Source organism: Mauremys reevesii, linkage group 1 (genome assembly GCF_016161935.1).
Source record: "Mauremys reevesii isolate NIE-2019 linkage group 1, ASM1616193v1, whole genome shotgun sequence".
NCBI lineage: Eukaryota > Metazoa > Chordata > Testudines > Geoemydidae > Mauremys > Mauremys reevesii.
This window is the reverse complement of record NC_052623.1, coordinates 82814173-82829514: the sequence shown is the minus strand read 5'-3', so window position 1 is coordinate 82829514 and position 15342 is coordinate 82814173. Positions and strand designations below refer to the sequence as shown.

Here is a 15342-nt window from a genome sequence, read left to right as displayed (position 1 = left end):
ATTCAAAATTTCTGTTGTAAATGCTTGTCATTTATTCTTTATCACAAAACAAACACTCTAAATATCATCTCAAACTAGGTTCTAAAGTAGATTTTTTTTGCAGGGACACTTATGTGAGTTATTTGTATCAGATTCATTTTCTAGTAAGGGTTATGGGCTATCGTTATAACTTGAATTTGAACAAATTGACATTTATTCCTTACAAGATAAAGAGAGGGCTTTATTCTGATCTCCCTCATATATACATCAAGAGTAACTCCATTGAAATCTTTGGGCCAGTTTCATCCAGAAGCAGTTTTTAAAACTGCTTTGTGTTGATGGAATGATGAAATGTGTCTAAAGCATTTTGATGGTCCGGTTGAGATACACTGGAGCAAAAAATGTTGTGAAATCAGAATCAAGTCCAGAATATTTGCATTAGATGTTTTAGTACAACACTGGCAAAATTTTACATGAGTATCTCAGTAGCCCTAAAGTAATTTATGTGTTGTACTGTCAGTACATCAGTTTGATATGTAACATATTGGCTTGCTCCTACAAGATTTTGGGCATCTTCAATTTTCATTCAAATTGATGAGAGCTGACGGTGCTGAGTGCCTTCCAGAGTTGCGCTCTATTTGGATGTGGCAGGAAAAGAATTGATCAAATGAGTTAGCATTAGTTTAGGTGCAGTTACCATATTTGATATTCCCCAGGGTACAATCTAGCCTGGGATGCCTCTTGCACTGCTTTGCTAGTGAACAACCACCTCTCCAGGTTCTGCTCACACACACAACCTTTAGCATATAACTTCCTCCCAGCTACACAGTATTGAGAGCTACTAGCTAGCCACTCATAAATTACTTACAGGGCAACCCTGCATTTCCTCAGTCCCATCCTTGTTCCCCCCAAAAGTGTGTCTTGTACTGCTAAATATTGTCCTGGGACAGTGTAATCTCATAGTAAGTCTGTCATTCCAACAGTGGGTAATGATTATGCACCATCCTTGTTTATCAAGTAGATGTTCCCCCCACACTTTAATGCAAACACATACTGGTTAAGATAAAACAGTAAGATAAGTCTATTAACTACAGAAAGAGAAATTTTAAGTGATTACAAGTATATATGCATACAAGTCAGGATAGGTTACAAAAGAAATAAAAAAGATAAAAATGCAAGCTAATTCCTAACTTTACCAAGCTAAAAGGCTTATTTGTCTCACCGTCAGCTGCAATACTTTTCACAAGCTGCGTCCTTTTCCAGCCTGGGACCACTTCCCTGTTTGTTCTGTTCTTTGAGAGTTGTAGTCATAAGCTGAGAGATGGAAGGAGGAGAGATGATGTGGAGGTCACTATTGTGACGTTATTGACTTGAACTGTGACCGTACAGATCATTGCTGCAGCCAGGGTCCTATGGTTGCACCAGGTCTTGTACAGAGGAGGTCAAGTGGAGTGTCTATGGAAAGGTTGTAGTTTGCTGGTTATGATTATGCTGTCTGTATTAACTGCTGTCTGCTGTCTGTCTGAACCACTCAAGATAGTTAAGACCAAAGCAGACTGTGAAGAACTTCAAAAAGATCTCACAAAACTAAGTGATTGGGCAACAAAATAGCAAATGAAATTTAATGTGGATAAATGTAAAGTAATGCACATTAGAAAAAATAACTGCAACTATACATACAATATGAAGGGGGCTAATTTAGCTACAACTAATCAGGAAAGAGATCTTGGAGACATCGTGGATAGTTCTCTGAAGACGTCCACGCAGTGTGCAGAGGCGGTCAAAAAAGCAAACAGGGTGTTAGGAATCATTCAAAAAGGGATAGAGAATAAGATGGAGAATATCTTATTGCCCTTATATAAATTCTTGGTACACCCACATCTTGAATATGGCGTACAGATGTGGTCTCCTCATCTCAAAAAAGATATACTGACATTAGAAAAGGTTCAGAGAAGGGCAACTAAAATGATTAGGGGTTTGGAACGGGTACCATGTGAGGAGAGATTAAACAGGCTAGGACTTTTCAGCTTGGAAAAGAGGAAGCTAAGGGGAGATATGATAGAGGTATATAAAATCATGAGTGGTGTGGAGAAAGTGAATAAGGAAAAATTTACTTGTTTCCATAATATAAGAACTAGGCGCCACCAAATGAAATTAATGGGCAGCAGGTTTAAAACAAATAAAGGAAGTTCTTCTTCACACAGTGCACAGTCAACTTGTGGAACTCCCTGCCTGAGGAGGTTGTGAAGGCTAGGACTATAACAGGGTTTAAAAGAGAACTAAACTAAATTCATGGAATTTAAGTTGATTAATGGCTATTAGTCAGGATGAGTAAGGAATCATGTCCCTAGCCTCTGTTTGTCAGAGGGTGGAGATGGATGGCAGGAGAGAGATCACTTGATCATTACCTGTTAAGTTCACTCCCTCTGGGGAACCTGACATTGGTCACTGTTGGTAGACAGGATACTGGGTGGATGGACCTTTGGTCTGACCCAGTATGGTCATTCTTATGTTCACACTAGGAAGGAGTCCAGTCTGTGAAGAAACTTATTGGAACATCTATAGGGGTGAGATTTCATCTGTAATCAGTTTTTTAATCTATTAGGCTTAGACTTGTATGTTTTGTTTTATTTTGCTTGGAAACTTACTTTGTTCTGTCTGTTATTACTTGGAACCACTTAAATCCTACTTTTTATATTTAATAAAATCACTTTTGGTTGTTAATTAACTCAGAGTATGTAATTAATACCTGGAGGAGCAAACAACCATGCATATCTCTCTATCAGTGTTATAGAGAGTGGACAATTTATGAGTTTACTCTGTATAAGCTTTATACAGAGTAAAATGGATTTATTTGGGGTTTGGATCCCATTGGGAGCTGGGTCTTTGGGTGCTAGAGACAGGAGCACTTCTTAAGCTGTTTTCAGTTAAGTCTGCAGCTTTGGGGTTCAGACCCTGGGTCTGTGTTGGAGCGTGTCTGACTCAACAAGGCAGGTTTCTGGAGGCTCAAACTGGCAGAGAAAACTGGCTCAGAAGTAGTCTCAGCACATCAGGTGGCAGTCCCAAGCAGGTCTCTGTGATTGAGCCTGCCACATCTGTCTCTTATTTTTATACCCTCTTCCTTTCTTTGAGGATTGCCTCCCTACTGGCATGTAGACAAACAGTCTCTTGTGGACATGAAATTGGAGATGAAATGTAAATTTCTTGTTTACACTTCTCTGTTGCTGAAGAATGGCTGCTTAAGTAAGCGATAGCCCATTTGACTTTGATACCTATCTGGAGTTGCCAGTGTGTCTTTGGGCTTGGCTACACTTGAAAGTTGCAGCGCTGGGAGTTACAGCGCTGGTCATGCAGCTGTGCAGGAACAGCGCTGGTGTGTGGCCACACTCACAGCTACCAGCGCTGGTGTGTGGCCACATTTGCAGCGCTGTTGGGAGTGCTGCATTATGGGCAGCTATCCCAGCATTCAAGTGGCAACAACGTGCTTTTCAAAAGAGGGGGGTGGAGGGTGGTGTACTGTGACAGGGAGCGGGGAAGAGAGAGAGAGTGGATTTTTGGAGCCAACACTGTGTGTTAGCTTCCTGGATTGAAAAATCACAAAATGTTTGCAAACCCTTAGTCTTAACTCTTAATTGCAAACAGCCTGCCTCCAACACGGACTTCCTGCTGTTTCACTCACTCCCTGTGGTGTACTGTGACAGGGAGCAGGGAAGAGAGAGAGAGTGGATTTTTGGAGCCAACACTGTGTGTTAGCTTCCTGGATTGAAAAATCACAAAATGTTCGTGAACCCTTAGTCTTAATTGCAAACAGCCTGCATCCAACGCTGTTTCTCTGTCAAGCAAACATTCACTCCCTGCCTCTCATTTGATCATTCACAGCCAGGTACAGATAGCTCCTGTTTGCTGTGATCAGTGTTTGTTTTTTTAGATAAGCAGTTCAACGGAGCTCCGATTGGAGTGCACAACAAAACAAAGAGAGGCTGCATAACAAAACAAAGAGAGTAATTCAGTTAAAAGCATTCTGGGATATCTCTTTATTCCCTGGAGGCCAATAAAAGCGCTGGTGTGTGCCCACACTTGATGAACAGCGCTGGATCACCAGCGCTGCAATCGCTACACCCCAACCTGACCAGGTGTACAGCCAGCGCTGCAGCCAGGGAGTTGCAGCGCTGGATGTGCCTTGCAGGTGTGGACGGTTACTAATTGCAGCACTGGAAAGCCTCTACCAGTGCTGCAACTTGCAAGTGTAGCCAAGCCCTTTGTCTCTGAAAACTGGTTTATGGGTTTTACTCAGACTTACAATATATTTCAGTAACAATCATATAGTAGAATCTCATAACTTCACGTATAATGTTGATACACCCATTTCAATAGGATAGTAATATGCAGCAGATTATGAGTTTTCAAATGATACTTCACAAGGTATACTTTGTACAAAATATATTATAACAATATAAAAGTGGTGAATATGGGGTACAGGGTATCACACCATACTGTACAGTGCTTTGACACCACAGCGATAGCTGTCTTTGAAATACCCAACATAGATATGTAATTTATATCTGCTGGAAGTAACCCCTTATTGCTACAAAGGAGCAGAAAACAAGTAAAAATGATATTCACTTCATGGTATGCAAGTGTGATACTTTTTTGCAGTGTCTAGGGTGAATCACTACCACCTGATTACAGCAGGAGGGAGCCCTGACTGCACCCACAATGAGACACTGTACTCATTCATCTGCTGTTGGCAACATAGGAACTCTGTTACAGGCTCCGTGAGGTCTGCTCTTTCCCTTTGCAGGCTAGCAATTTACACATCCCACTCTGTTACGCTCAACTGCCCAGTCCCCTATCTACTGTACATCCACAACGTACACTAATTCACAATACACTAATTCACTAATTCAGCTTCTACTGGCCGAGTCACTCTCTGTGTTGGATAGCCACTTGGGCCACATCTGCCCTTTTAAAGTGACAAGCTATTGTCTCTTAGCCCTTCTTATGAGAACTCTCCTGGTGTTCATTTGTCTTTGTAAATCTCCAGGCAGTACGCATAGGCTGTGTCCACAGATGTACATTGTTCTTATGTTGACTCTCAGGCTCCGCCTCCTCATGTGATAGGTTTTATTCTCAACAGACTTGGAATATAATATGCTATAATTTACATAGCTCTAAAATAGTTTCCTATACAAACATTTTGCAATAACCATGACAATCAGCTACTTTCTTAGCTTTCAGCAGAGACCATACATGACCCCATTGATGAAATACTGATATGATGGTCTGACATAGGTGTAATATTATCTGCTTGGGCATATCTGTGTCACACCAAGATTCTGACAAAAAATGTCATGGAGCATATGGTTAGTAGAGTATTCCAAAGAGACAAAATGAAGAGGGAAGAGTGGTAATATTTCCTATAATAGTGGAAAACCTATAAAAGTCTCATTATATTAAAGTTTCATTGATCTTTTCAGTATAAAAATAAATATACATCTGGAAAAATTGATAAAAGATTGCAGTGCACCAGGAAAAACAGGGTCCAGCTATGAATAGACTAATGATGTCTCTAATATGAGAATCAAAGAAAAAGGGCAGAAAACTGTAAAAGGAACTTTGTTGAAATTTTCATCTGGAGATAATTTTGAATATTCAAGAACAAGATCAAGATTTGCAAGATTATTGAAAACTTTGAAAGAAGAATGAAATGAAGAATCAAAAAATGCATCAAGAAATTATAATATTTCACTGAAAACTTGCTTATAAGTGACTGGAATAAAGAAGCAAAATCTGCAGCCATGAAAGCTGATTGTGCAACTCTTAATCAGTGATTAGGCCTCCAAAATTACTTCTCTTAAAAGTTATTCATTCCTTTAGGTTTAAATACAAATAATCTAAAAAAATTCATCCTGTTCCTCCCCCAAGTAACTGATGCTTCATTTTTCAAAAATGGAAATATGAGTGGTTTTTCATTCCACATTTAAACCTACATTATAAAGTGAAAATTGAAGAATTTTCTAACAGGTATAATCCATTAGGAAATCCTACTTCTGAGATGAAAATGAAGTTTTTCCAGCACTGCAGCCATTCAGGTCATTATGGAAATACTTGAATGTTCTACCAAGATCAAGACAATGGAAAACACTTCAGGAGCAGGTGGAGGTAGCCTGGATTCTTCTTGGTTTAGAGAATCTGTCAAAGGAATTCTATTCTAAATAGCTGACAGAGCACTTGGTCTGCAGGAGTTCAAATGAAGGATATGAGAAAGCAGCACAGACCCACTGGTAGGGCTGCTGAGAATGGCAAATGCTCACCGGAAAGGTGAAGTGAGGATGAGGAGTGTGGGTGCTGCAGGCTTGCAGACATGTGACAGCTCTGTGTCCAGAATATATCATGAGGCATTGAGCACCTGGCTGAGAGAGTGTCTCACGGGAAGCTTTGGAAGAATTTCAATCAATGGCTGGCCCTATAACTGCTCCTATTCTCACTTCCTTCTATGTGAAGTTTTTAAGCACAACCAAGTGAGCTGTTTCTCCTGTTTGGCAATAGCAGTAAATGGCAATTCCAGAAATGGCTTTTGTGCATCTCATTTGTATTCGCTGGATGTTATTTACAAACCTATCCCCTGATTATGCTCTGACTGGCTATATGCAAACTGTCCTCCTGTGCAGACATAGGGTTTTTGGTTTTGAGACATGAAAATATGTATATATAGTTGGCTGTTCACTCTGAAGTGTACTATTTTATAACATGATTTCGTAAGTATTAAAGTGGATTTTTTAAAAATGTGTCATTGCTTTAGGACTTTGTTGCAGCTGTCTCAATCAGAGCTTTCTCTGTTACGGGGGTAGAATCTTTGTGGCTTGAAGGAAAATCTTTTTGGGGAAAAAGTCTTGTATCTTTTCAGGATATACAGTCCCATTTTGCCCTTTTCATAAAGATATTTCAAAACCCAGTTGTTACTTATCCATGAAACAGTGCCTTTGGTATTTTCATATATAGTTCAAAGGGAGGCTCGAACACACATGCTGAGTACGTATTTGTGCTAAAATGGCTTCCTGTGAGAGCAAAGATCTATTATTGCAACATACACAGAACGTTCCTGGATAAGGATTCAATCCTGTACCCCCTGAAGTCAATGGGAGTTGAATTTAGCTAGTGGTTACTGTATGAGTGGATTAGAACAGCGGTCTGAATGTGTTTTAATGGTAAAACACTTCGTTTAGGTTGGTCTGGTGAATCTATTAAGGAAGACAATGAAGTCAAATTAGAATAATAGAAATCATAGATGGAAAAGCTCTATCAGGTCATGTACATTTCCCTGCCAGAGCAAAATTTCTTCTTGTGTCACATTCACAAGTATCTTGGTCAGTCTGCTTCTCAGTCAGGCTTAGTCTACGCCACAAAGTTTTTTCCAGAATAGCTGTGCTGGCTAGGTGTGTGGGAAAATGTCATACCGCTGGCCAACATAGCTATGCCAGCAAAAACTCTGGTGTCAATGCAACTATACAGACTTCTCTTGGCTTAGATCAGTGATCCCCAAACTGTGGGGCATGCCCCCATAAGTGGGCGTGGAGGAATGTTTTTTTGGGGGCGCAGTGGGCCCTGGGCCAGCTCCCACGGGGGTGAGGAGGGAGCACCATCCAGGTGCCCCAAGCCCAGATCCAGCCACAGTTCCGCTCTGCCCCCTGCTCCATCCCCAGCCTAGTTCCAGCCACAGCTCTGCTCTGCTCCCTGTTCTGCCTCCAGCCCAGCTCGGGCTCCAGTTACAGCTCCATTCTGTGCTCCCTCCCCCACAGCCCAGCTCTGCCCTCATTTCCTCTCCAACCCCAGGCCAGCTCCACCTCCAGTCCCACCTCCTCCCCAATTCCCAGTTCTGTCCACAGCTCTGCCGTCAGCCCAAATTCCTCAGCTGAGTCAACTGTGTAGTAATTGAGTGGGGGCGTGGACAGATTCCACTACTGGTAAGGACAGGAAAAGTTTGAGCACCACTGACTTAGATATTAATGTTTGGGGAGGTGGTTTAGCTATACAAGCAGAACTTCTTCTGTGGGCTTCTGCTGCATCTCCACTAGAAAGCTCTTTCAGTTGGTGTGACTGTATCAGTATAGCTATTCTTTCAAAGACTCTGTAGTGTAGACAAGCGCTGGCTCTTACAACCAGGATTCTACCTTAGGACACTATTACATAGTTGAATCAAATTTATTGTTAAAAATGATGCTAATGTTCAGTGTATATTTTCTTTTGCTCATGTTCGTCACCTTTTCTTCATATATTTCTCATAGGACTACCATAAACACCTCCCTTGTTTTACTCTTAAAACCAATCAGATATTTGAAGTTTGTCAAATTACCTCAAATTTTTTTCACATAAGCTATGAATATTTAGGTACATTGTTTTTTTGGTTTTTATAAACCATTCTCTCCTGGTCACGCCTATTAAATCCTTTCTTTCTTTTTATTCTGTTCTCAGTTCTCTCGAGTTTGTCAAAATCCTATATCAGGGCATTCAAAATTGTATACAATATTCCAAATATGGTGAAATAAAGACTAGGGAATCTGGCCTCATCCAATATGCAAGTAAGGAGATTGCAGATGAGAGACCTTCAGTGCAATGTGGTCTAGGGGATCGAGCACTAAACCGGGACTTGGGAGATTTAAATTCTACCACTGGCCTGGTGGACTACTCTAGACAAGTCACTTCACCTCTCTGTGTTTCAGGTCAGAATAAGGATAGTGACCTCCTTGTAAAGTGCTTTGAAATCTACCAATAAAATATGCTATCTAAGAAATAGATATTATTTCGAAAGGGCCATGCTTCATTAATGACTATATGTTGCTTTAGTATAATTTTTCTATTTGTGCTTGAATATGCAAGAAAATTACCACTCATGCATGGAAAGTATACCTGACACTCCCCTTGTCTACTGCTCTGGTTGTTAAAAACTGAGTGTGATTTTTTTCAAAAGCATGCACCATAGCTCGATCAAATTTAAAACCAATTTACCCTCAAAGGTTCTTCTCAGCAACAGTCTACTTTCCTTCTACAGCTGTTTCAAAAATAGTCATGGGGTGGTTTTTTTTGGTATTTGGAAAAGCGTTCAGTTTATTTTTTCTCTCTCTGGCTCAAAAATGGTAAAGCAAGTTTATACATGAATATTGGGCTAAACATTACATTTTTACTTATGATATACAGACTAAATCTGCTTGGGAGGTAGCAGACCATGTCCCAAGTTAACCAGTTAGTTATAAGCGCAAAAAAGAAATGATTTGGGAGAAGTCTGTTTCTGTGATTATTCCCAGTCCAAATTATACATGATCCAAAAGCCAGAACTGTTCACTGTGCTCATTCTTCAGACCACAGCTCAAAAGGCAGAACTTACCTCTTAAGAAATATGATTTTAGGCAACAATTGGAAGGGGGAGCCATGAAAATTTAGTTAAATGTAAATGTGTTAAATGATACATGAACTAGTCAGGTTTCCATGATTTATCAGTTTTAAACTTCGAAGACTCTGGTTAGCTTGTATTTTTTAAACTAATGAGTTTATCACAGCCAGTGGGAAAAATGGTTAAAGTATATCAGCTGTAAATTGGTACAAAGCACTAAAGGGTACATTAGCCTCTAATCAGATTCTAACAGTTCATTAAACCTGCCTTTTCTGAATCGCTCTTTGTCTCTTTTTTTTCACCCCCTTCTGCTTGTGCCTCCTGCACAAGAAAGTCTCTTCCCCTTTTCATTTGGGTAAGACCTCCTTAGGGATGTGAAGCAATATCAGCTCATCCTTCTTTGTCTACAAACTAAACAGCCTAAGGGATGCTTTATTATGCTAGATTCCTGATCTTGCTGTAAAACTCAAAACTCTGCTTCTTATAAATCACGAAAGGGAAGGGACTTCCTAGCAAGTGGAATAAAAGCATTACAGAGCTTGGAATGCCAAGCTGGCTGCCTTTGCTGCTCCACCCTAAACCACATCCAAACCACTGAAGTTAAGTGACGCCCTAGGACATGAGATCCATTCCTGATAAGTAAACAATACACCACCCTTGCTGGGAAGAGGAGTTTTAAGTCTGGAACAATTTCATTGAGTTATTTTGTTGGTATCGTAATCCCTACCCCCTCCCCCCCCCGATAAAAATCAAGGTATCCAAAGCTGATTAAAGAAATTGTGTTAAAGCATTATATTTTAAATTTTCTTGGTCTTCATTGTATCCAGCATTTTTAAGTTTGCCACACTATGGAGAGAGATCTTAGTAGGAAACAGGTGAACATCTTAGTTTGCCTTTTAAATGTCAGTTATTTTGTCTGAAACTGTGTGATATATTGTAGTATCTAAGATTATTATTTAAAAGATTAGAGGAAGTTTTGTTCAGCTTGTTGACTTTGGTGCATATGGGAGCATTTTACGTGTAATCAATTTCAATGTCCCGTTCCCCCCCACACACCCCGTTCCTGCAAGCTGCCACACAGAGCCCCGCTTAAGACAGTGGGACCCTAAATGGGCTAATTGGTCTGCCCCTGGGGAGTACCTTGAGAATTGACGTGTTCGTTTTCCTGTTTTCAGGCTTGTACACATTACCACTTACGTCGGTATAACTTATGTCATTGAGGGGTATGAAAAGGCCACCCTCCTGAGCGATGACGACATAAGTTATACCGACCTTAGCACCAGTGTGGACAGCGCTATGTCAGAGAGAGAGCTTCTCCCAAAGACATAGCTGCCGCCTTTTGCGAAGGTGGTTTTATTATGCCAATGGGAGAGCTGTCCCGTCAGCATAGAGTGCTTCACCAGACCTGCTACAGTGCTTCTAGCGTAGACTAGCCTATAGTTTTCCTCTTTTACTGTGAGTTATGTATGCAGCAACAGGGGAGGTAGAAATGTTTTTAAGACCCAACTACTTGTACTGTCATGAAAATTGAGACTCTTGGGAAGGTGTAATACACCTCTACCTTGATATAATGCGACCCGATATAACACAAATTTGGATATAACGTGGTAAAGCAGTGCTCCGGGAGGGGTGGGGCTGTGCACTCCGGTGGGTCAAAGCAAGTTTGATATAACATGATTTCACCTATAACGTGGTAAGATTTTTTGGCTCCTGAGGACAGCGTTATATTGAGGTAGAGGTGTAGTTAAAATACTTTTAAAGATGTTTTTCTGTTTTTTTATTTTTTGCTTTTTTTTAATTGACTGAATTTTATGCTCATAGTGTTCCCTTACGTTCAGTTTCCCAGTCAGGTCCATTTCCTCAAACTTCACAAAGGTAACCATGTGATTAAAGTTGCTGTGCTTTTCTGGAGTTGTCGACCCCACCCCCGAGGGACACTATACTTGGGTTAGCAGCAATTTTCACACCTTTCAATTTGTAAAATAAATTGTATGAAGAAATATGGTAGTGAACACATGCTTTCAAAATAAATAAATGCACTAGGGAGTATTATACTGTTGTGCTGCCAGCGGAATACATGTAAGGGAGACTTCCCGTTAGATTTACATTACTGAAGAGGAAGACTAGTGGTTACAACAGGGGCTTGGATTCATGACTCAAGGATTCGGTTCCAAAGTCTGTCCCTGATTTGTTGTGTTACCATGAAAAAGTCACTTTTTACCTGTGTGCCTTCATTATCCAATTTGTAAAATAGTTGTAGCAATATTCATAGGCGGCAGGTTATATATGTTTGCGGTGCTCGGGCACCAGGAATATTCAGGGCTGGGGGCCCTGTTCCAGCAATATTTGGACCTGGATCTCTCCCCCGGCCCTGCCTGGATCGGGCCCCGGCCCCTGCGGGTCTCCTCCCGCCCCGGCCCTGCCTGCTTCTGCTGCTGGAGTAGAACGGCTCCCGGCAGAACTGCTGTCTGCTGCCCCAGGGTCCTAGTGCCTGCCATCCCCTACTGGCAAGGCAGGCTGCCCTTACCCTGCCCTTTGGCCCTAGCCCTGAGCCTCTCCAATGCCCCAAACCCCTCAGCCCCCCACACCCTAATCCTCTGCCCCAGCCCTGAGCCCCACCCCGCAGCATGAACCCCTCATCCCCCTGCACCCTAATCCCCAGCCCAGGACCTGCACCCCAGACCTCCCCCCCCCAAACCCTTCCTAGAGCCTTAGGCAGGTGGGGGCGGAGTTGGGGGGCGGGTTCTGGGCACCACCAAAATTCCTACAAACTTGCCACCCATGGCAATATTATGTTTCTGTAGCTAAGATGGATTGTACCTAACCCTCAGTGATATAGAAGAGGATGGAGGAATTGCCTTCATCCACCCTGTTGTATTCATTGGAGCAGCTTTTTACTCACTGCTGTGGGGCTGTGCCTTAAAGGCACAGTGCAGTGCCTATTTGTAAAAGTACTTGAGAGACCCATTTGAAAGGTGCTAGAGAAGTGCAGAGTATTACTTGTGAAGCTTTGGCCCTGAATATGATCTGTGAGCTTTCACTTAATGTTGCTGTTCTGTCATTCCAAAGGAAACCATTCTTTTCTTTTGTTACATTAAAAATAGCTTAGTATGAAAACAAGGCATTTGGGAATACAATTACTCAGTTGTTTGTGGACTCCTCCACCCCCCACCCATGAGATCTAGGGCTTGTCTACACATGAAGTTATTCTGAAATACCTATTCAGAAATTGCTCTTCCTGAATAACTGCATGTGTGGACACAAGGCTGCCAATTCTAACTCAAAAGTTTTCAATATTAGCAAAGAGGAAGTGTGTGTGTGTGTACATATATTAGTATTAATTATTTGAATTACCATAGGGCCTAGGACAGGGGTTCCCAAACTTGGTTCGCGGCTTGTTCAGGATAAGCCCCTGGCAGGCCACAAGATGCTTTGTTTACCTGAGTGTCCGCAGGTACGGCTGCTCACAGCTCCCATTGGCTGGGAATAGCGAACTGCGGCCAGTAGTTAATGACCAAGGCCCCATTATGCTTGGTGCAGTATAAACACAGAACAAAAAGAGTGACTTTGCAATCTATAAGGCAAGAGACAACAGATGGGTACAGACAGATGGGTGGAGAGTACAAGGAAACAATGAGACAATGTTGGTTAGTATGATAGTCTCAGCCCAACAGCCTTACTATTATCAAGTTTTTTGTAGGCATCATAGCAAGAGAGAGTTTTGAGGAGGGTTTTTAAGATGGATAATGAGTTATTTTGCAGATATTTATGGGAAAATGTAACAAGTGGGTGATGGAGGCTGACATCATTGGTGGATTGGAGGTGACCATTGATAGCTTAGCAGTGAATGAGAGATGATACATATGTATCTTTCTGCTTCAAATGAAGAAATCAGAAAATCATTTCCTGCTGTACCACAGAGATTTAGTTTCCATGCATATAAGTAATTGATAGGATAGTTGACAGTATTTTTAATATAATTAACAAATTGATGGTAACTATGTACCAAACAATATTAATTCCCAAACTTTTGTGAGTGTTCATGTTAGGGAACATGAACTTATAGCAAAAACCAGCAAACTGGTACGGCATCTGCAGCACTGTAGGTGAACTGAGCCAAACAGTTTTTTCCTTTTAAGTTGACTCTTGCTTCTCTTTTTTCCCCCTTACTTAGGACATCAGCGCCTTTGAGAACAGAATGTTAATGCTTGATGGGATGCCGGCAGTCAGAGTCAAAACAGAACTGTTGGAATCTGAACAAGGGGTAAGTAGAGGTTTCCAGAAAAATCCCCCCCCCCTTTCCTCTTCAGTGTCTTGGTAATCATTTCCAGACTTTCCAGTGGACAGCTTCTCCCCATCATGGTGTGCTCTTCTCTCTGTTGTCTTCCTGAGGCTAGTTCTCTGGGAAACGCATCTGTCAACTGCCAATCTCATCCATTGGGAGTGGAGAGCAATCTGTACTCTAGAAAGATATATTGAAAGTTTTTGGAACAGTGTGGATCCTTACTTGGGTTTAGCTTTGAAAAAGTTTTGAAAGTGCTGCCAAAAAAATAAGAAATAAAAATTGTGTGGTGGGTACAATAGGCCACTTTCTGCCCTCTGTTATTATTAACATTATGTTGTACATTGTAGTATATTTTGGGGACCTTGCCATGTATCAGCTGTCCCATCACTCCTTCCTCTGCCCACCTGGCAAACTCCATGCTTTTCATGAAAAACTGCTTCCTTGTTCTGGTGGAACACAGCTGCTTTGAGAGTTTATGATCATGGAGAAGGCGGTGATCTCTCAGGTAGTTAAATCTGACCTCATGGAAATCTTTAATATTGGGACAGAGATTTTGAACTGGATTTTTTTATTCAGTGGAGATCAAGTGCTGAATGCGAGGGTGTTACAATCACAGCAGCCAATGTTTCTAAGAAGAAGGGCTACTGCATTTTGTACTAGTTGGAGCTTTTTCAGGGTGAGTTGCTTCATTCTTGGGCATGAGTTGCAAGAGTTAAGCCTGGAAATCAGGAATGTGTGGATGACCATGGAGACGCTGATGATGGTGATAGGATACTTTCTTATTATGGTAGTCCCTATATGGGTATCCAGTAGCATTGAGGAAGGCAAAAGGATTCAAATATTGCAGAGCAATGTAACCTTCTGCAGACAGATGCCCTCATTAGGTAGCAGATATAATAGAAGGGGTAATTTTGTTGATTTAGAGGTTACTGTTAGCTGCTAGCACTTCAGCCTGTGTTTTCCCAGCTCCTCTCCCGATGGCTTCATTTAGATTTTGGACAATATCGGGGAGAGGATTGAGCCTTATGGGGCCTACTTTGAAGGATTTGGAAGTGGAAGAACAGTTCCCTAAAATGTCCTCCCAGCTTCATTGTGAGAGGAAAGACACCATTTAAGGGAATTCTGATTCATCCGTGCAGCTTCTTAAAGGTGATACAAGAGCACCCTCAACACACATAAGGAGGTGGCATAATGCAATACAGTATGGAGGGTGAGAAGGCAACAAAACTAGGTCCTTTTTATAAACCATAGTGCTAAAAAGATTGATCCATTAATGGTAACTTTTCTAATAACTTCTGTGGGGGCTGGCATGAAACCCATGTATACCATGAACCTTTCTTAATACTGACTAGAAAGCAAATATAGTAAAATGTGTTTTGATAGAGAAAAGCAAATAGTTACGCTGAGTATCGCATGTCCCCTTAATAAAAAAAGTTCCATACTTTACTAAAGTGTGACTTGATACCAGAAGACCTACTTGGGTCTTAGAAACTAGAAGGAAATTAACAATTTATTTGATTTCCTAATTTCCTTGGTTCTTTTATAAATAAAGTTTTATGGACTTCTGTATGTTCAGAAAATGACATCATTGCTCTTTTTCCAGTGATTGAGCCTTTGGACAAAGACCACAATTTAGTTTGGAAGTTTATGTGCTTCACTGCTAATTGGGGCAGGAAAGTAGTGTCTAGTC

General features: G+C 41.3%; 1 protein-coding gene across 6 annotated transcripts in view; it reads left to right on the top strand.

The window, feature by feature from the left end:
• Window positions 1-15342, top strand: part of KLF12 (Kruppel like factor 12) — a 386124-nt gene that overhangs the window by 137865 nt on the left and 232917 nt on the right. For 4 of the 6 annotated variants that reach the window (XM_039481408.1, XM_039481360.1, XM_039481370.1 and 1 more), the window contains exon 3: window positions 13542-13631. In XM_039481408.1, coding sequence (XP_039337342.1) covers window positions 13542-13631 — 90 coding nt within the window. Of the gene's footprint in view, window positions 1-11205; window positions 11315-13541; window positions 13632-15342 lie in introns of all 6 variants that reach the window. The other 2 variants (XM_039481399.1, XM_039481389.1) reach the window with 1 other exon arrangement.